The sequence below is a fragment of the Astyanax mexicanus genome, chromosome 14 (genome assembly GCF_023375975.1).
Source record: "Astyanax mexicanus isolate ESR-SI-001 chromosome 14, AstMex3_surface, whole genome shotgun sequence".
Taxonomy (NCBI): Eukaryota; Metazoa; Chordata; class Actinopteri; order Characiformes; family Acestrorhamphidae; genus Astyanax; species Astyanax mexicanus.
Window position 1 is genome coordinate 19,737,132 of NC_064421.1, and position 22,537 is coordinate 19,759,668.

Consider the following 22,537-nt stretch of genomic DNA (forward strand, 5'->3'; position numbering starts at 1 on the left):
ATATCTGCTATGGACTAGCTCACAACAACACAAGTAAAATTAAATAAACCAAGACACAGAACTTTTAAAATAATGTCCATTTTTTTTAATAATCTTAACAAGTCAGCAAACACACTCATACAAAAACACTGCAAGCTGTACAAGCCTCTAAAGGAACTGTTTACCAGAATAATCAAATGTACTCAGTTCTTTCCATGATCAAAAATAACAAAAGTCCCCCAAACACAAATTGTATAAAAATGACTTTTCAGTGAATCCTTCCTTTAAACAGAGCATAACCCTGAACACTGCCTTAATATTGCACATATTTATTGTTTATTTATGTTTAAAGACTGTGAGCTTTTAGCTAAATCAACCAATGTGACCTTAGTTGTACACCACTAAATCGGTCAAGTGCCCTTTCTCTCACCCCACCAAAAACAAAAAACAGGTAGTTTTGTTGGTTTATTTGAAAATTTTAGAAAATATTTACTATACATTTTTTTAAATATAGAATATTTTGAACAAAATGTATTTTCTGTTGCTAATGGTTAAAAAAAAAAGTAATGTGTCACAATGTCTGGATGAAGATGTTGTGAGTGAGAGGACAAGGCACTGCTTGTTATGATATGTATTCACATTTTCAGGTTTGAATGAATAAGGCCCATTCCATAAGGCTCCTCGTTCTTTCAGCACGCAGCCTGAATGAGTTACAGGGAGGGTAGCACCAGTCAGTTCGGAAATTTGCACAAATGTACAATTCACATTGATGGTCCTGGTTCTTCGCTTTCTGCTGGTGGGGTGAGCTGATCCAGAAGTTCCAAATAGAGGGCAATCCGCTCGATCAGGGAGGTGTTCTTTTCCGCTCGCAAGAGTCGAGAATACACCTGCTTGTACACCTTCACCTGCTCCTCTTCTTTAGCACTGTTTAACACACATACACAAACAGATCAACCATGTATAAAGAGTTACACTATATTGCCGAAAGCATCCACTTGCCTAAATTGCATTTGGTGATGTAAGGATGGGATGGAGCTGCTCGGCCATGGAAACCCATTCCTCTACACTCTACTGATCTTGAGCTAGTCTGAAGCCTGAGGTCTGTAGTGATTGACTCTGCAGTAAGTTGGTGACCTCTACACACTAGAGCCTCAGCATCTGCTGACCCCACAAAGTCATTTTATGTTGACATAGCGAGCAACTTTCATTCCCAGTCACTTCCACTACGTTAGCACTGACAGTTGAGTGTGGAATATTTAGCAGTGAGGAAATCTATCACAGTGCCAGACTGGAATTCCCAGAGATCCTAATAGCGACACATTCTTTCACCAATGTTTGCAGACAAACCCTATTAATATGTCCTGTCTAATCACTTAATTAACAATTAATTTATTATGCCTTATTTTAAAGCATAACCTAATTTCCGGGCCATCTTAAAGTAAAGTCATGATCAGTACAGTGATGGCGGCACCCAGAGATTAGGTCATGCTACGGGTTGTGAACAGTGGTTTTTAATAAGCTTCTTGTGCACTTTTAAAGTTATTAATGCCTCATTTTAATGTCAGGGCTCTCCGGATTCTATCAATAAGGTGTGGAGCTACTTTGAGCTTGTAAAACGATGTAAAAAGTGATTTATCTGCAGGGGCAAAATATGCCCAATATCATTTATTCTAAAGCATGTTTGGAGACACTGCAAAAAATTACTGGATCTCAGAAAGATGAGGGAGAACAGATGTGGGTTATTCAACAAAGGTCAAATGTTCAGGTCAAAAGTCAATTTTACACCAGAGTACATAAATCTCATTTTCACCTGGGTTTCCGTTTACTTGTGGCACTGAGTTTGACCAGCTGCAGGAGCAGGAAGGAGAAACTGGGCTCAAAGACACCAATCAGCTTCAGCACCTCCTGTGTGTTCAGGCCTGAGGAGGCAGAGCTATCACACCCCGCACCGGCTTCATCAGGATTGTCTGTGTCTTCTATTGCGACTGCCTGCGAACATATTAATAATCATTAACCTTTCAAAACAGTAAGATAATAAGGTCTCATTTTTGGCATGCCTCTCTGTATACCTCTTTCTGCTCTTGCTCCTGTAGCTCCTTATGGATTAACCTGAAGGCATGGCGTGTTTCATTCATGATCTCTAAAGCACCTGTTAGGGTTTTTAATTTCACAGCACTACTACTCTGCCCTGAAAAACACAGAAATAGCAACATTAACACAAGTTTAAACACAAAAAGACAGACATTTGAATGTGCAAAAATACATCACACACATGCGCAATAAAGACTACCGACTACTGTGTGAGACTGACCTGCCATGGTAAACTCAGCAAAGGCTACTCTCTCAAGCAGCGTGCGAAGAAGCTCACATGGTGCGTCACTCAGACTGAGAAACAACCGGACAGCTTTGGAGTAATGGAGCTCTGCTAGAGACCTATGCTGCTTCCGTAAACTCTCATCACCCACCTGCAGAAGGCACAGAGTCGAGGTAAATGTGAGTGTCTGTACTGATATGCAAGGGCATATGACTATGGAAATGGAAACATGGAAATGAACAAGAGGATGTGTTTACCTGGTTACGGTAGCAGCTGTGGTACATGGAGGCAAGTCTGTGGTGAATGGTAGCTGCTCTGTACTGGTAGAGCGGCTGACGAGCAGACTCTGTCTGGAGGTCACAGTATCGCAGAGATTTCATCATGGCATCCGTCACTTCCCTTTCGATCTAAAGTGAAAAGTTAGAATGGAAAATCTTTTGTGAAAAGCTTGATTTAAATGTTATAAGTTTAACTAGCATTCATGGTTTAGTAATAGTATATTCCGATTACAGTAAGGTGGCCTAAGCCCAATACCATTTCCCACTTGGCCCTACCTAAGAAAATCACTAGCAAGATAGCAGCAAAGAAACCCACAAATTTGAGTATTTTCTTTGTTACGATATCACGATGTGTACAATAAATTTGATAACCACTATATTACCATAGTTTAATGTGTAGATTCAATGTTTTATGGCCATTTTCTTTATAACAGGCATAAAAAAACAGCTATTAGTTAGTCTAAGTAGCTTAGTAGCCACCTTAAATGGTTCAACAGTCGGAGGAGACTGCATAATTAAAGATGAAGAGGAAAATTACAATAAAATAATAGCTAATAAAAGCAGAAACAATAATTGCTACACAATCGGCCCTCTTTCTAAAGACATAGGATGCCCTAAATTTAACTAATTAACCAGCAACTAGGTTGTTTAACTTTAGCACATCACTGTTTTATATCTGTATAGGGTGCATGAATGGTTGTCCCAATTCTTATTGGAGAGGATTTCAACCCTTTCACATGTAACTCTGTTCCAAGGGGACGAGTTACACACTCAAAAACAAGGGGTAGGGGAGCAAAAGAGAAATGGGATTGTGCTTTAGTCTGTGTGTGCACAAGCGTGTGCACAAGCGTGTGCATTACCTGTTCTTGAGCTTTTCGGGATAGTGGAGCATAGTCCTGCAGTAATGTGGCCAGGGTGAAATACGTGGTGGAAAGCTCCCAGTTAACAGAGTCCCATACTGCTTCATGGCTCTCTCTGCTGCCCAGGCATTTCATGGCCCTCTGATAGTAATCTACAGCCTAAACACAGGTAGAAGGATATGATTATAGTACGCTAAATGAGATTTAAAAAAATAAAAAAATAAATAGTAATAATAATAATAATAATATTTTATGATTACATAAAAATATACTGTATTGATCTGTAAATGCACTGTGACTAATCAAACAATTTATACACAAGATAAGACAAATATGTTATATACATTTTACACTGCTCAGTTTAAAACTAATCAGTTTTACAACTGGTGCATAGTTAGTTTGTGCATGAGTACCTTGTTGTAATATAGAGCCTCTTCTGGAGAAAACTCTCCTCTGCTCTCCTCAGAGGTCATGGCGCAGTGGGCCTGGGCACAGATGCGCATCAGTCTGCCGATGTTACACAGCAGCAGAGCTTTATTCACAGAGTCAGAAATGGCCTCAAAGTTCTGCATACCCTTCTCAAAATACGAAAAGCTTTTCTTCCACAGTTCTTGCTCTGCTGCACAAACCGACCTCCGCACTGCAAGAGAGAGAGGAAAGGACAGAAAATAGAGTAAAATTTTAAATATACTACCACTGTGTGATCTGTAAATACAAGCTACCTGGGTTGAAATCTAGAAATCTAGAATCTAGCACTCACCCCCTTCTTTCTCTGTCTGCAAAGCTGCAGCCTGGTTCATGTAGAACACACCCATCTCATTGCGGATGTTGCCAAGCCGCTTCAGAACTTGTGCCTGCTGCTCCTGGCCCAGGTCCTTCAGAGCCTCAGAGGTCAAAAGGTCATGGGCAGCCTCATAACACTTACTACTGACAAACAGCTGGTACTCTGGGTCAGTGGCTAGATCAGTGGCCACGTTGAATGCTGGAGAAATAATACACACAGATCATTACAACAGTGGATAAAAGCAAAAAGACTAAACAACACTCTTATTTAGGAATTATGATAGAAATTTATTTGATACATAAAACATGACTGACACCAGTAAATGATGCAAGGAACTGTAAACGTTTGTCTGAAATTTAAATCGAAAAATATAAATCAATTTGGCTTTTGGATTTTAAGGTCATGTTTTTCATTCATTTTGGACCTGTTGTAACCATTGCATAAATAAAATCTTGAAAATTATCTTGCTTTTAAGCAAATTTACAAAACTACAATTTTAAATATTTATTAAACAATGAACATTTTCATATCCACCAGGCATATTAAAAACGTTTTTTTTACTACATAATTTAGGTCTCTGAATATTCAGTGCATCCTAAGATACTATAATACAATGTGCAGACAATGTGTACATTGTTAAAGATGGAATGCATTAGAGTTATAGCTGAGAGACCTTGGCAGGAGCTCTCCCGGTGCAGACAATGAAGGATCTCCTGGTCGTCTCTGGTCTGATAGCTGTACTCTTCCAGATAGGCAGCTCTGTTTGAGGCATTCTGCGCCAGCATTAGCTGTATGTCTCCACACAGAGACAAACACTGACTGTGGAACAACAAGACACGTGGGTACAGTCCACTGCATATAGCACAATATGCATCTACACAAAGCAAGAAAAAAAGAAAGAGAAAACACAACAACATTAGAATAAAAGATGTTAAAACGTTTTTTTCTGCATTTTTAGTTTTTGACATGGCTTTTTAAAAGTAATCAAAAATCAACTATATGCTGGTATTCATCAGTCTATTCTCTGTTGCTGAGGTCTTCTCACCATGACACTGCAGGGCCAGTTTGATGTACCGCAGGGCACGGCCATACTTCAACAGGTTGGTGGCAGCCTCGGCCAGTACATAGTAGGCTTTTGAGGCTTTTAGGAAAAGCTGCAGCTTCATCTGGTGTTGCCAGGAGCCAGGCAGCATGCCCGAGCGCATGGGTAACTTGAGGCCCTCACCACAAGGGGCAGCTATGGAGCAGAACAACAAAAGGAGTTAAGGCAGGAACAGATTTGGCCAAAAATTGATTGATTTGTGGGGGGTCTGAATCTGACCTCTGTCAAGCAGAAGGGCAATCTCTTTCTCCACTGCTCTGGCTCCACTCTCCTCATATTTCAGAGGAATGGGTGTATTGGGGTCAGCTGCTGGCAAATCACTTTCCTTCTTTATGCTGCTATCCACTGCCTTCAGGCCCTAAAGCACACAGAAGGAAAGTCTGTCAATTTCTCAACATCACTTTTTAACCAATACATTTCCATGATATTTTCATGACTTTTCTAAGGCAAATTTCCATGACAATAAGATTTTTAAAACATCAGTACAGACATGGAGAGTAAAACCAAAAATCAACTAAAACTATAATTGAAATAGATTATAGTAGGTCTAAAATTAATCATAAAATTGTCACACACAATCTTTAATAATAAAATGTGTGTCAGATCCTGAGAAATCCATGGTGTAGGGCTAAATTACTGAATTACCTCAGAGCTGACGTATTTTTGATAGCTCAAAATAGATTTTTTCCAGATTTTTCATGACCATATGAACCCTGGTTTATAGAAATATGAAAGTCAGTGCATATGCTTACCTTTAGGACGTAGCAAAGGACAAGCCTACACTTCTCTTCTTTGTCTTGGGGCACAGGAAAAGAACAGTTGGGCTGGTTGAGGGACATACATACAGTTTCTCACTGTTAGAGTACCATTTGGACATGGTATTTTTATGGTATTAATAATATGAACAATAAACAAAATTAAAAAGGCCCTGGTGTAGAAAAAGAGCAAACGTACTCGGATCTTGTGAGTGGACGTGTACTTCTCGGGAACGGACAGCTCTCCCACAGACTTAATGATGGCCACAGCCTTGCAATCCTTTAAAGACTCAGAAGAGGGGCTGTATGAGCAGCTCTCGTCTTCATCATCATCATCGCTCTCATCGTCATCCTCACTGTAACTGTCTTCTGAGCCTCCGTTCCTAAGAGATTCCCCATTCCCCTCTTCCTCACTCGAGTCGTCAAGCTGGAAAAGCTCGGAAAGCATGTAGTGTGCAGAGGCTATGATCTAAACAACAATCAGAAGATGAAAAAGATGTGATAATCACTGACAAATCTATGAGAAGTCAAGCAGAAACAAACAAAAGCCATCTGGGAAACAATAAGAAGGGAAATGGTATGTACTTGCGGGTGTTTTTCCTCATCCAATAGTTTAATACAGTTGAGTAGGAGAGTTCTGATGGTCCCATAATGCTTGCTGTTTTGGGTCTTTTTAAGCATCATATTGCTGGCCACTCTGTCAACCAGAAAATAGCATGTCTGTTAGCATCACTTACAGTGGCGGATGAACAAAGCATCATAGTATAGTGTTCATTATGTAAGAGCAAGTTCTAGATGTGGTTCTTACTTATACAGCAGCACAGCCACAGGCAGAGTGAAGGGATTTTGGCATTTTTCTTCAGGTGCTTCCTCACACAATGTGGTCAGGTCATATAGCTTTACAATGTCACTTCCACTGGCTAGAGGAAAACAAAAGGTAAATGGCATTAGAATGCTTAAACATGTATAGGATACAGTATTTATAACACTTTTTGCAAATTGCTCATGGTCATAATAACAAAATTGCATTACTCAGAAAAAATACCGTAATTATCACTTACCCTTAAAGAGCCAATAGGTGTGTCCCTCTTTGGTACAATTAGACTTAAGAAAAGAAAGAATATTCTGGGCAATGTCCTTCACAACTCGAGTGGAAAATGTCGAATTTTCCAAATCAGGGATGTCCTCTGTCTTTATCATCTCATATTTCTATTAACAACAAATGAGACACTAAATGAGATACTAAAGCATGTTTTTATTTATTATTCAGTTACAAGAACAGTATAGGGTTTTGTATAATTTCAGGCCATTGTGTTTTAAAACAAGCTCTTGTTGATATTAAAAAAGAAGAAAAGATTTTGAAAAATATTTAAATGATGTTGGTAATATTCCTGTTTTATTTTAGATGTTTGAATTTTGTAAAAGAAACGATTATGTTAATGTAACATGTTTGCTTTACTTTCACTTTTATTATTGTATGTAACAAAAGATGCTGTAAAGAAACATGACTGAAACATTTCGTAGGTGCTGTTTTCTGTAAAATGCTTTTGAAAAACTTTAATAAAATGTATATAAAAGAACAGTATAGGGAATAACAAGTTTTACCTGTACTATTCCATTCACGTGAAAACACATGACAAGCTCTGGCACATTGCACATCAAATTGTCCAACCAGTAATCAATCCCAGTGAGGATGTTGATTGGTTTGTTGTTATCCCTTGAAGAGATGGGAAAGAACAAGATTAGCATCTCAATCTTGCATCTAGGGTCTATGTCAGAACCCCCCCATTAGGATAAGAACTCATGATCTATTCAAATTAAATACTCTATCTTGTCCATTCTGTGAAAAAGAGAAATGTAAATCTGAAGTGAGCTCAGACCTGAGTCTTAGACTGACTGCTGGGTAGCGCCCTCCTCCAAAGATGGGCATATTGGACCCCACTAACATATGGATGTCCTCAAATGTCCAGAGGATGTTCCGTACATATTCATTCCTTAAGCCCTGTGCCAAAAAGAGAGAAGACTAGCTAAATAACACTGATTATGTCTAGTGATTCTACTTTCATTCAGTAACACAAGCAAAAATAATTGTGCTTTACTCTTACCTGGCTATTCTCTCCTTCATTAAAAAGTGTGGGAAGGTTCTGCTCTTTAGGAACAGATGACACATGACCAAGAGCATACGTGTTCCCCACTCGCTCCTGAAAAAAAAAAGAAAAAGAGAATATAAAACCTCTCTAAAATCGATTTCAGACATAAACAAACGAAGCAGCTAATTATACCTCTTTGGGAATAGTGGACTGCTCTGATTCAGAGGCAGGGCTGCTGAAGGGTGCAGGCCAGGACGGACCATATTCAGCACTTCCACAAGCCTCTTCTTCCTCAGCACAGTTGTCCGAGTCTGAGGGCACAGGTTCGGCAACATCATTTCCATGTATACTGAAAGACAAGACAAAGTAGTGCACTTGATTACTGATGGCATTAGACGAGAACTATTACTATAATACTAATGTTCAGTTAAGAAGCCATTATTAATATATATTTCTAGCTCACCTGTAGTAAAGAAACTTGGAGAGGATGGCCTTTTCATACCAATGCTCTTTACTTTTCTTCTTCCTTTGCCACTTCTGGTCAATAAGTCTCTGGTAAAACTCCTTTAACCACGTCCAGTCTCCCGTCTAAACATGTGAAATAATTCAAATAAGCTCAATAAACTAAAATCTTATGTTGTTGGTTAGGTTTGGCATAATACAATGTGTAATTACACCATTCACTATATACCATTGGTAAGGCCTTCAGAGCTCACAAGACAAGAAGCAAATATGAAAGTAGATTAAGCATGTTATCTCAGTAGAAGGGAATGTGCTCACATGGGATGACCGCATAAAGAGCTCTTGAATGTCAAGCTCATCCAGCAGCAGAGTCCTGCCCACCCGATGAACTGCCATGCTGACATGAGACTTACTATACGGGATCTTCAGCAACTTTTTTATGTTCTGTCAAAGACAGAAAGAGACAGTGATAATAGAGCCCAGAATTCAGAGGACTGATCAGCAACTGATATTTTAGATAACTTTATAACAAAAAAAAACAACTCACCTCTGAATCAGACACCACATCAACATCATTCCCAATCGAGTCAATGAAGTCATAGGCCATACCAAAGCTTAAAAAACACAAATAAAAGCAATTAATTATTATAAGAAGATCAACTTAAAAATTCAAGAATGCATTTATTATTCAAGAATACATCTTTTAACTTCTATTACTTTTGTACTTCACTATTATAAGTCGCTTTGGACAAAAGCATCTGCCAAATGTAATTTAATGTAATGTAATGTAATGTAATGTAATGTAATTTTCTGAAAATCTCAATGAGAGTGTTTATTGTTTATACCTAGAGAATGGCTTGCTTTTACTGCTGGATCCAAGTACAGTGGTCCCAGCAGAGCCGAGCTGGGCACTCTCTCGCAGCCAGTTGGCAGGGGGCAACTTGAGATCGGTCTGCTCCTGAAGAAGTGCATAGGTGGCCGGAGGTGGTGCGGCAGAGTATTTCACCACAGCACGACTCTTTACTTCATTATTACCAAGACATTCAACCACCCCCTAAACAACAAACAAACAACAGTGCTTACAGACAATGCAATGTAGTATATTAATCAGAACTTAAAACATTAAACTTCACAAGCACAACTACATAAACATAAACAAAGAACAGAAGGAAGATTTAAGCCATCTGCATCTTTTAAAATCGGACTGTTTGCTACCAAAATAAACGTCTTACATGTATTATATTATTTATGATTATTCTATTAACAGTTTCCCCTACTATGTGTCTAGTGACATGGCTCCTTCCTCTCCATTATGCAAGACTGGTGTAAAGGAGGAGAACACAAACACTGAACCAAATAAACAGCTCAAAATGAAAAATAATAAAAAAGAATGTGTCCTTTTTAAATAGGAATTCATGAATTTCTCCAGAAACCAATGATCAACATGTTGTTAACAATATTAACAACACTCTCTGTGAACTGAACATTGGTGTATAATGACAGTGGGATTTTTGCTTTTGCAACAAGCAAGTGTTAACGTGGGCATGGTTTAATTTATTCTATGTGACTTTGCTCATACTGCAATGTAAATATTGCAATTGGACAAACTGCAACTACTATGTTGAAACAGTAAATTAGGCAGCCTGATAAAGCACCACTTAATGGAATTAGTTGGATTGTGATCTAAAAAAAGTCCTAAGACTATACACCCACTTTAGTGGTATGGCTACATAGCGTGAAACATAAGTGAAATCTAAAATTAAAACTAAAATGATATACCTACTTTAGTGGTACACATAGTTAAATTATTTAAATCCTAAGATTACACATCCACTTTATAGCTACATAACCTGACAGCTACCCAGATTACATAGCTATCCACTTTTTGGTACAGATAACCAGACTACTCCTAAGAATATATATCCACTTTAGTGGTATTTCTTAATGGCCTGAGAGCTACTAAATTTCCTAAATCCTAAGATTATATACCCACTTTAGTGGTACACATAGACAGATTACTGGAGTTCTAAGATTATATACCCAATTTCGTGGTACACATAGCCAGAATACTGAAGTCATAAGATTATATACCCACTTTAGTGGTACACATAGACAGATTACTGAAGTTCTAAGATTATATACCCACTTTAGTGGTATATCTTAATGGCCTGAGAGCTACTAAATTTCCTAAATCCTAAGATTATATACCCACTTTAGTGGTACACATACACAGATTACTGAAGTTCTAAGATTATATACCCAATTTCGTGGTACACATAGCCAGAATACTGAAGTCATAAGATTATATACCCACTTTAGTGGTACACATAGACAGATTACTGAAGTTCTAAGATTATATACCCACTTTAGTGGTACACATAGACAGATTACTGAAATTCTAAGATTATATACCCACTTTAGTTGTACACATAGACAGATTACTGAAGTTCTAATATTATATACCCACTTTAGTTGTACACATAGACAGATTACTGAAGTTCTAAGATTATATACCCACTTTAGTGGTACACATAGCCAGAATACTGAAGTCATAAGATTATATACCCACTTTAGTTGTACACATAGACTGACAGCTACTGTCCAGGTCACCACGGTAGCTAAAGTTACAACTGCTGATGGTAATTACAACTTATTAAGTTACTGAGTTTCAAGAGCACTGCTTACCTGTTTTGTATCATCACTGGCAGCGCTGTCATGCTCCAGGTCTTCATGCCTGTGGTCTGCAGACACAGACGACACCTGTTCTTGTTGTGGGGAACTCATTTTCAGCCGGACAGCAGCCTCTGGCCACCTCTCTGAGCCATCCAGAAACTTCGATGAAGTAGCTCCGACTGTCTCCCTGCGGTGTAAGGCTTTATAAGACGGGACTCAGTCAAACATGTTAACTAGTTAGTTAGGTAACCTAGCTGACTAGCTATAAGAGTGTAGCTGTAGGTGCTGCTGTTATTGTTTTGTAGTTAGCATTAGGTGGCTAACGTAATGTCACTCATACCTGTGAGCTAACCTAAGCTAGCTACGTTACACTACAAGTGGTATTGTTTTCAGAGCTGTCAGCTTTAGGTAATAACTTTAGGATGCTAAACCTTGATAGAATGGGTTTCGACCAGGGTTAACTAACGTCCCGACGTATTAACTAGTTAGCGTTAGTTAGGTTAACTAACCCAGATAGGTGCTCCCTCTTACTATACGATCCTTCAGCTCAGCTAACTCACATTTAACCATCACTAGCGCTGAACTCGCACTACCCGGAAACACATGTGACGTCGGCAAAAAGTTCTAGAAAATATCTTTATAAGATATTTCCTGACAGACACGATATTCAAGTATTTAGCTTTATATTTAATTATTTCATATACTTATGTAACGCTACACATTTTCTCTCAGTGTACGTAGCTAAATAGCTCTCTATGCCCTGATTTGTTTGGGAGGAAATGTGATCCACCGCTTTATCATGATTAATCTAACAAAAGTAGCTAACTTTAGTTTACCAAAGGCAAATTTATGAAAAAAAAAACACTGTTTTAGTAAGTCTACAACAAGAAAGATTTTTTTGCACGTATACGTATTGTTTTTTTTTTTGACCCACCGTTATTTATTTATTTATTTATTTTTATTGTATTGTAATAAATAAATAAATAAAATAATTAATTAATTAACTATGGCAAGTTAAGCTATATTTATATATGTTTCTCTTGTTAGTTAGCTGGCTAATTTGGCGATACCTGAGAGTACCACTTTACTTTGTTGATTAGTTTTTATTTATTCACTTTTATTTCTTTAAACTTCCCTTTTTCGCATTTTAGCAAGCTCGATAACTAAAAATGCTTTGCCATACAAAAACAAAAATAAAGTTACTTGTTGCACCTTTAGCTACATTCATGTCCAATCACATGGCCTGCCTGCATTCTGTTGTCATGGGGACAAAAAATGTCCCTCAGCAGACACGCGTTTCATTACAGACACATCTCACTGCTCTCCTATTGAAGCTCACTTTAAATACACTTTTCACTTTAAATACATTTTTCACTTTACACTTTTCACTTTGAATACACGTTTATGATTTAAATATACTTTAAACTAGAACCATTTTATATTTAACAGGTAGTTAACATGATGAAAGGAGGCAAAAGATACGCAAATATGGAGCAAGATGGTAACTGGGTGAGACATCTTTTTTTCTGTGCTGCTAATCATCAAACAAAAACAACAAAATCTAGATACTATTACTACAAAAAAGAAATAAAAATGTAACATTTTAATGGCAGTCAATGTAAAAGAATTTCATTTTTACTGATCCATCCCAAATAAATGTATCTAGAAGTTATAGACCACTTCAGTTTCTGAATCAGTTTCTCTTGTTTAAGTAATTATAGGCATATATTTGAGTAAATTGAACATTATTGTTTTATTCTATAAACTACAGACAACATTTCTCTCAAATTTCAAATAAAAACATAGTCATTAGAGCATTTATTTGCAGAAAATGAGAAATGCCTGAAATGTCAAAAAGATGTGGAGCTTTCAAACCTCAAATAATGCAAAGAAAACAAGTTCATATTCATAAAGTTTTAAGAGTTCAGAAATCAATATTTGGTTGCATAACCCTGGTTTTTAATCACAGTTTTCATGCATCTTGGAATGTTCTCCGTTCTCCTCCACCAGTCTTACACACTGCTTTTGGATAACTTAATACTACCCCTAGTGCAAACATTCAAGCAGTTAAGCTTGGTTTGATGACTTGTGATCATCTATCTTCAGGTTTTCAATTTGGTAAAATTAAAGGAACTTATTTTTTAAATGGTCTCTTATTTTTTTCCAGAGCTGTATATGTAAAATGCATTTTAAATACATTTCAAATATACCATTATAATCTATATTTTATTTCAAAATATTTTTCAAACTATTGCAGTAGATTTAGGAAAAAAACTTTTTTCACCAACTTCATACATTTTCAAATATTAAATCTTATAAATTTATTTACTATTCCTAAAACTATTCCAGGTGACTCTACCTCATGAAGCCACTGTAAAAAAAATATACCAAGAGTGTGCAAATCTGTGATCAAAGCTAAATGTGGCTACTAAAAGTTTACACATTTTTTACAAAATAATTCTGCATGTTCCTGTATAGCTCAAAAATGTAAAACCAGCAAATGATGGACATGAAAGAGTCATAGAAAATATAGCTAAAAATGTCTTCCCTCAAAGAATAAAACTGTTTAATCCACACTATTTCTATATCAAATAAACTCTGTTTTTAGTTTGCTCATGGTGGTGAAAAGTCAACAATGTTTACGAGCACAGGAACCATGATGGCTCAAGGAGTGCTCCAGCCTGTGCCACATGCAGCAGAAAGATATCCAAAACGAAACCCTGAAAAGGTTAGTTATATTATTTTTCTAGCTATAGTTTATAGGATATGTACATGCAGTGCAACTGTCAGCAAATTATGTTTATTTAGTTAGTTAACAGGTGGCAATCATATATGATATACAACATAATACACATTTTATATTATATTGCCTTTATTATGATGATTTTCTGTTCTGTATCAATAAAAATGTAAAACATTCTGGTTTTTTTTTCATTCTTTTTATTCAGAAAACAATGGGAAGAGACTACCCTTTTTCAGCGCATGATAACCGGGCAACACTGCAGAATAAAATTGAAACATATGATCATGTAAGTTTGTATTGTTTCAAGAAATTTTGACACAGTGTAAATAATACTACCAAATAAAAACCAATCTCAGTTATGTCAAAAAGTGACAAAACAAAGCCATTTGAAAAATAAATATATTTATTTATTACTAAATAACTTTAGAAGACATGATTATTATGCTGTGTATTTCTGTAATTTTCTTTAGGTTTTGGGTCGGAAGAAGTGTCTTGATGACCACAGGCAGCATAGCTCTCATTTTTGCCTTTGTCATGATAGCAGTGTGTGTGCAGTGGGACTGACGCCGAGAACTCATTCTGCCTATCAGTCTGACTTTGTTCCAAGGCAGGGAGCAGAGAGTGAGGAGGGCACACACAGAAGGCGCTTTCCCAGGAGTCATCTGGAGCGGTCTCAGCAGGCTGTTAATGCTGGGGAACATTACATGTGGTTTGGAAGGCATGATCTCGACCACCACACACCTCTTAATGTATTAGCAGATTCAAACCATTCCTCACCACTATAACTGACATGATGCAGTTCCTGCAGAAAGTATTAAAGCAGTCTTAAGAAATAGCAGCAGTGTTCTTTGTGAGTTTTTGTGTTTCCAGTTTCTACCAGTTTTACAGAAGCCCATGACTTTTTTATTGTCCACAAAGAGCTTTCTTTAATTTTAAAATTATTAAATTAAATACTTACCCATGCTGTGTTACACACATCCCTGCCTGGTATTGCATAGCCTGGTAAAACATATGCTGCTTCCCTATTGTGTTCTACACTAATACTAATACTATAAAGTATATACTATAAAATTATCAAAACAGTGTGGGTTTGGTAGATTAGTACAAAAAATATGAACCTACTAACCCATTTTAACCTGTATTAACAGGAAGTGATGAAGTATTCTCCAACATTTTTGTTTTGTTTTTGTTTAGTTTTTTTATTTTCCTCCCTTTTTGACATTTATATGTTACGACAATAATGTACTACATTTATTATTTCTGTTAATAATAATGCAAAAAGAAGGAATTTTAATTAACTGCAGCATGGTTGTCTGCAGTTTTTACTTTTCAATATCATTTGTTAATAAATAAATTTTAGCAACAAAAAATTAGAAAAGGTTGAACGAGTCAGCTTTTTTTGTGAGCCGAGCCATAACAACTGGCTCATTAAAAATAGACCGTAATTCCCATCACTACCATCAAGATATGTGCTAGTCTTCTCACTCCCAGTGTTTGGGGGCATCACCATTGATACTGGGAGTTCATACAAATGGGCAATGGATAATTGTTCTTTCAAACTGGGGAGAAAATGTGGTAAAATTAGAAAATAGTTAATTAATTAGCTCACTGCAAACAAAACCATCTTTTGGAGCTACAGTAAATGCTTTGAAGAGCCTTTATGTCCTTTTTACTGTTTGTGTCCAAAACTTAATGACTTGATGCCTTGCTACCCACTGTTATATTAAGAAGGTATCTGTATTTGAATCAAAAAGAAAGGGGTATCTATCACTCATTGCTAAATATGAGCACGGTAGCTGTGATATTACCCAATAAAACACAGGAATTTCTGAACTTAGATTACTAAATTTCGATTCAGACATGAATTCAGCATGCCTTAGAGAATCACTAAACTACTTGATGTTTGCTGACTCCACCCTAAATTTGGAAAGGGTTAAAAAGAAATGGGAGGGGTAGTTTGGGAGGGGCACTGGGTGATGTGTGGGTTTAGAGACAGGGCAGGAGGGAGAGATGATTGGCTGAGCTGCAGCAGTGTGCCTCCAACAGTAATGAGACGTAGATGGTTGGACATCACCAGCGGGGCCGTATTATTGATTTACTTGCATATTGTCAGTATCCGCTTACAGAATCATCATTCAAGTCTATAGCACAGGTGGAATTGGCCACAATTAAGGCGTTATCTTTTAGGGAAATGTTTATAAAAATGTAAGCATGACTGGTATGTATCATTACTTAAAATAAACATAGTTCAGCTATTAATGGAAAAATTAGTGGAAAAATTAGTGCCTCTTTAATTGCTGCCTCAGGGTGCTGCTGTCTCTGTAGGCTATTGAGTAGTAGGTAGTAGGCAGCATGTCTTGCATTTCAGATTCAATTTTATTGTATTGTAATTCATCTGGTAACCTGTGGGGGCGCGCTCTTTCATTGAATGAACAGTCTCAGAAACAACATGGCGGGCCTGCCTGAGGAAGAGGACGCGAGTAGTTATTTTATCCGGGAAATAGAGAAGAATGACGGGTCAGTACTGGAGATGTACCAGTGCAGTAAAGGCGACGTGGGCTGTGTGGTTTGGGACGCGGCCATCGTGCTGTGTAAATACCTCGAGACAGAGCAGTTCTGCCCCGCGCCGCCGCCGGCTCCCAGCGCCTGGTCCTGTAAGAGGGTGGTGGAGCTGGGAGCAGGTACTGGAGTAGTGGGTATTATGGCTGCTTCTCTGGGGTGAGTTACAGCTATTTACCCTCAGTGTTTTTAGGGCTTTTCTGACAGACAGACCCAGTGTGTAAATCTAATGGTAAAGTCTCCACAGCTTCTGTCTGTATTTACACTTCTAAATAAACACTGCAGAGCTTCGTGCAGTCACTGGAAGGATTTGTAGATTCATTTTACAGTGACAGGTTTAGTCTTACTCAGATATATGTGAAAATAATGTAGGTTATATTATAATACAGCCTCTAATCATCAAATATTTAACAGAAATGTCTAGTTTATAGTAGAAGGTATAAGGGGTAGTCAATTTAGGCTATAACATTTGGCTGTACCTAATAACTTCCTGATGTATCAAATATGATACAAAATAAAACTTGTCCTTGTCCTTTACTTGTCCTTTAAAAATCTATTTAAAGGGGTATGTTTTATTTAGTAGGAACACGTGACTTTTATTTTGTATCATATTTGATACATATGGAATGTATTGGGCACAGTAAATATTTGAGTGAATTTATAAAGGAATAATGTGTAATTAGACATTGCACTGGCCTGTAAACCATTAATTAAACAATTGAATCAAGCCAGTTTTCCCCAATTCATTTGTAATCACATGTATATTTAGGTTAGAGCGTTTGAGACATTTTTTAAAGTGTATTTCAGACCAAGAGTGCATAAACATGAAAGAGCATTTTTAACATGACTTCAACTAGTATTTAACTAAAGTGACAGTATGTTTACTTGAGTGGGCATACCTTTGTACAAATCTGGTCTAGAGTTCTCTGGCAAGCACTTAATACTGATGACTTATCTGCTATATTTGCTTACATAAAACAACTTCCTTGGTTATTTAATCCTAAACATCTATCAGAGTGAATATGGATATACATCTCTACCATTTCAGTAATAAATGTAAAGGAAAACATCATTTATCATCATCATTTATTCATCATTTATTTTAACCTACATAACTATACATCTAACTCCACTCCTGTTTCTCCCACACAGAGCAAATGTAACAGTGACAGATTTGGAGGACCTGCAGCCTCTTCTTGAACTAAACATCAAGAAAAACCAAAACCTTATCCGTACAGGCTCAGTTACAGCCAAGGTACTAAAATGGTTTGTACTCCTAGCCTTTAATTTATTTGACTGAAGTACTAAAGCATGTTAACATGGCTAGAACAAATTAAATCAGACAATTAAAGTATTTTAGATATATTGATTTACATTTATTTGAAAAATGTTCTTGTATAAAGTTCAAACATGCTGATGGGACTAAATAAATAATGTATGTATCCATAACACACTTATGCATCAGCAACACACTTTTTTTTGTCTTTTGTCTTAAAAGGGGAGAAGATGTGATGGACTTTCTCCCATATCCAGACTATATTCTAATGGCTGACTGCATCTATTATGAACAGGTAATGTATTGTCTTTTACAGTCTATTGTTTGCAAAATGTATGTATGGATTGGTTCTAAAATTGGAACAACTCTTAATCCTGCAGTCTGTGGAGCCACTGATAGAGACACTAAAGCTCCTGGCTGGACCTGAGACTTGTGTCATATGCTGCTATGAAGAACGCACTGTAGGAGTGAATCCTGAAGTGGAGAGAAGATTCTTTGAGGTGGGTACAAATTGCTGAATGTTGTGTGCATTGAATATATATATATATATATATATATACACTGCTCAAAAAAATAAAGGGAACACTCAAATAACACATCCTAGATCTAAATGAATGAAATATTCTCATTGAATACTTTGTTCTGTACAAAGTTGAATGTGCTGACAACAAAATCACACAAAAATCATCAATGGAAATCAAATTTATTAACCAATGGAGGCCTGGATTTGGAGCCACACACAAAATTAAAGTGAAAAAACACACTACAGGCTGATCCAACTTTAATGTAATGTCCTTAAAACAAGTCAAAATGAGGCTCAGTATTGTGTGTGGCCTACACGTGCCTGTATGACCTCCCTACAATGCCTGGGCATGCTCCTGATGAGGTGGCGGATGGTCTCCTGAGGGATCTCCTCCCAGACCTGGACTAAAGCATCCGCCAACTCCTGGACAGTCTGTGGTGCAACGTGACGTTGGTGGATGGAGCGAGACATGATGTCCCAGATGTGCTCAATCGGATTCAGGTCTGGGGAACGGGCGGGCCAGTCCATAGCTTCAATGCCTTCATCTTGCAGGAACTGCTGACACACTCCAGCCACATGAGGTCTAGCATTGTCCTGCATTAGGAGGAACCCAGGGCCAACCGCACCAGCATATGGTCTCACAAGGGGTCTGAGGATCTCATCTCGGTACCTAACGGCAGTCAGGCTACCTCTGGTGAGCACATGGAGGACTGTGCGGCCCTCCAAAGAAATGCCACCCCACACCATTACTGACCCACTGCCAAACCGGTCATGCTGAAGGATGTTGCAGGCAGCAGACCGCTCTCCACGGCGTCTCCAGACTCTGTCACGTCTGTCATGTGCTCAGTGTGAACCTGCTTTCATCTGTGAGGAGCACAAGGCGCCAGTGGCGAATTTGCCAATCCTGGTGTTCTCTGACAAATGCCAAGCGTCCTGTACGGTGTTGGGCTGTGAGCACAACCCCCATCTGTGGACGTCGGGCCCTCATACCATCCTCATGGAGTCGGTTTCTAACCGTTTGTGCAGACACGTGCACATTTGTGGCCTGCTGGAGGTCATTTTGCAGGGCTCTGGCAGTGCTCCTCCTGTTCCTTCTTGCACAAAGGCGGAGGTAGCGGTCCTGCTGCTGGGTTGTTGCCCTCCTACGGCCTCCTTCACGTCTCCTGGTGTACTGGCCTGTCTCCTGGTAGCGCCTCCAGCCTCTAGACACTACGCTGACAGACACAGCAAACCTTCTTGCCACAGCTCGCATTGATGTGCCATCCTGGATGAGCTTCACTACCTGAGCCACTTGTGTGGGTTGTAGAGTCCGTCTCATGCTACCACGAGTGTGAAAGCACCACCAACATTCAAAACTGACCAAAACATCAGCCAGACAGCATAGGTTCTGAGAAGTGGTCTGTGGTCCCCACCTGCAGAACCACTCCTTTATTGAGTGTGTCTTGCTAATTGCCAATAATTTCCACCTGTTGTCTATTCCATTTGCACAACAGCAGGTGAAATTGATTGTCAATCAGTGTTGCTTCCTAAGTGGACAGTTTAATTTCACAGAAGTTTGATTTACTTGGAGTTATATTGTGTTATTTGAGTGTTCCCTTTATTTTTTTGAGCAGTGTATATATATATATATATATATATATATATATATATATATATATATATATATATATATATATATAAAAAACATAATATATAACATAATTATACTTCAACACAACCGCCTTCAGCAATGTAGTTTGCTTTTCTTGGGTTTGTGAACTATAGAAGAACGAAATGCACCTTCAACATTGGTGTGTGAAATATTTGAGAATTTTTTTTATCTAACATTTGTTAATAAACTTATGAGTGATAGTTAAAAAAAAAAAAACTGACATCCATCAGCTATTTTTTTTTTTGGTACAGTTTATTAAGTTGCCATAACTGCCATACCGTAAAAGTTACCATGAACCGATTCTTGTTTGCAAGCTCTCTACTTTAAATATCAATAAAAGTGAACTTTTGATGCAGTCAGTTATTCTCATAAAAAACATTTATTATATTTCTTATTATCTCTTATAATTTTTGCATATACAGTTAAATACAATTTAACAATAAAGTAAACGAAAATTAAGAAAAAATGTAAAAAAATAAAAATAAAATAAAAAAAAACCTTCATAATTCAAAATGAGCATATATGAATATTGCTGATCTGCAGTATGACTGTCTCTCAAGTTTGTCCTTTATTCTGTCTTACAGCTGCTGCTGCAGGATTTTGAGTCCAAGGAGATTCCAGCTGAAAGTCAAGATCCTGAGTTTAACAGCCCTGACATCCACATCCTCCATCTGCACCGCCGACCCAGCTGAGTGGTTTTGTGCATGTGTGTGAATGACCTCAAGTGTATGCTAAAAACGTGTGTGTGTGTTTTTGATGTTCTAAGGGGGAAGGCTGGTTTGGGAATAATGAACTCATAAGGGTTTGTGTGTATCTGTATTTTCAGTCAGATTATACTATTTTTAAATCATTAAAGATTTATTTTTAAATGGAAGCGTCTTCTTTGACAAAAGTGTCACAAGCTTACATTCCTGGTGAATGCTAAATAGAAAACATCATTTTTCCTACAACAGTATTCTGCACTGGGGGGCTTGTTTCATATGAATGATGTTAAAAATAGAGCACAGATGAGACTGAGCTATTTCTCTAGACACTGTGGCCATGGATTTTATTAGCAATTAAAAGACTGTATTCAGACAGTGTCTGTCTATTTAGACAGATGTTTTTTTATTCTGAAGAATATGCATGAGAAATCTATTTATAAGTATCTAAAGCTTTAAAAGGTCAGAATCCCCAAGGTTTACACTGGCAGATAATTTACAAATCATTTTTTTATTGTATCAACCATCTGTTTGATTGCTATTACAAATAATGTATGTGGATCAGATCAGGGTATATAGCAAGATCTAAAGGTTCAAACTTCTTACACTGTCTCATAACTGCACAGATATTTATTTTCTAACATACCAAATGTCCAAATAAAAATCTTGGCATTATTGCAAGTTATTACTTTGTTGTTGAGTTTCTTCCCCAACATTTGTAAATAGTAGAAAAGGGTTGTAATAGTTTGCTGTAATTAGCTTTAATAGTTTAATACTAATAAATAATAAGTCAATAGAAAAAAACATAATTACAGACCCCCCCTCCGAACCCAAAAAGAATTAATAGATGTGGGACTGTAAAATCTGTGTTTATTTATTTATTTTTAAATCAGATGAGGTTCAATGTATAGAAATCTATTTTTTTACATAATTAATACATAAATTAGCTCTTAGGCACAGTGCAGTACTTTTCTGCAACAGCAGGAGGCAGTGGTTTCCCCAAACTAACACGTGGAGGGAACTTGAATACAATGTGGCTTTAACAATATATATAAAATATTCTAACATTATAGATGAAGAAGAAGCAGAAATGTAACAGCCTTTCTAACATTCATATGTTACAATTCTTTTTTGTGTTTTTTTTTATTATTATTTTGGAATAGATCATTTTAATCATCTCTGATTGCTGGTTGTATACACTGTAAAATGGAAAAGGGTTGATGTTGATTGAAAAAAAATAACTTGTTTTAGACATTACTTTGACTCAATTATAATAGTTAAGCAAAACATTTTATATTAATTAAAATCTAAAATAAAGATATTTAAATTTTGCTTTGTATCATTTAATTCAATGTATTTAAGTTATGGAAGATATAAATCTAGTTAAATTATTTGTGCCATGGATTATTTTAGTAAATTAATAAATACATTTTATATACAGTGCACACACACCGTGCTACTTTTCTGGCTTTTTCTTTTTTGCCTGGTCTGGTGAGACAGACAGTGAAGTGTGTGGTGTGTTGGCGGTCAGTGGCTGTTGTGAGGGGAATTCTGCTCTGAACACTACTGAGATTAGTGTAGAGATCAAGGCTCATTCACAAACCCAAAGCATGAAGCATGGCCCACGCTCCCAGAGGCAAACGCAGGCCCCACGCCGCCTTTCATTAGAGTGACTGTTTACACAGCAGCACTGCTGCTACCCTGCTGCCACATGCGTCAGGCTGCTGGGTTCTCACACGACAGAGCTCCCACTGGATTTAACTTCCTCCCTCTGCAGGTTTACAGGT

General features: G+C 37.4%; 3 protein-coding genes across 3 annotated transcripts; 2 read left to right on the forward strand and 1 right to left on the reverse strand.

The window, feature by feature from the left end:
• Window positions 1-62: 62 nt before the first annotated feature.
• On the reverse strand, window positions 63-11,440 carry edrf1 (erythroid differentiation regulatory factor 1). Its single transcript, XM_049463999.1, has 25 exons — window positions 11,310-11,440; window positions 9,470-9,678; window positions 9,172-9,238; window positions 8,943-9,068; window positions 8,626-8,750; window positions 8,355-8,511; window positions 8,178-8,273; window positions 7,953-8,074; window positions 7,678-7,789; window positions 7,134-7,281; window positions 6,881-6,992; window positions 6,658-6,769; window positions 6,272-6,541; window positions 6,070-6,141; window positions 5,537-5,675; window positions 5,261-5,452; window positions 4,889-5,089; window positions 4,192-4,413; window positions 3,845-4,071; window positions 3,432-3,590; window positions 2,551-2,700; window positions 2,291-2,444; window positions 2,049-2,167; window positions 1,790-1,968; window positions 63-903 (listed from the first exon to the last, which is right to left on the reverse strand). The coding sequence occupies exons 1-25, from the start codon at window positions 11,406-11,408 to the stop codon at window positions 741-743; spliced, it is 3,732 nt and encodes a 1,243-aa protein (XP_049319956.1). The 5' UTR covers window positions 11,409-11,440; the 3' UTR covers window positions 63-740.
• Window positions 11,370-14,875, forward strand: tex36 (testis expressed 36). The gene is made up of 5 exons (XM_049464000.1): window positions 11,370-11,491; window positions 12,747-12,806; window positions 13,906-14,025; window positions 14,246-14,326; window positions 14,511-14,875. Exons 2-5 carry the CDS (start codon window positions 12,756-12,758, stop codon window positions 14,823-14,825), a joined length of 567 nt encoding a protein of 188 aa, XP_049319957.1. The 5' UTR covers window positions 11,370-11,491; window positions 12,747-12,755; the 3' UTR covers window positions 14,826-14,875.
• Window positions 14,876-16,446: 1,571 nt separating this feature from the next.
• Window positions 16,447-20,918, forward strand: vcpkmt (valosin containing protein lysine (K) methyltransferase). Its single transcript, XM_007253787.4, has 5 exons — window positions 16,447-16,758; window positions 17,752-17,865; window positions 18,098-18,170; window positions 18,256-18,375; window positions 20,634-20,918. The coding sequence occupies exons 1-5, from the start codon at window positions 16,469-16,471 to the stop codon at window positions 20,739-20,741; spliced, it is 705 nt and encodes a 234-aa protein (XP_007253849.3). The 5' UTR covers window positions 16,447-16,468; the 3' UTR covers window positions 20,742-20,918.
• Window positions 20,919-22,537: the final 1,619 nt, after the last annotated feature.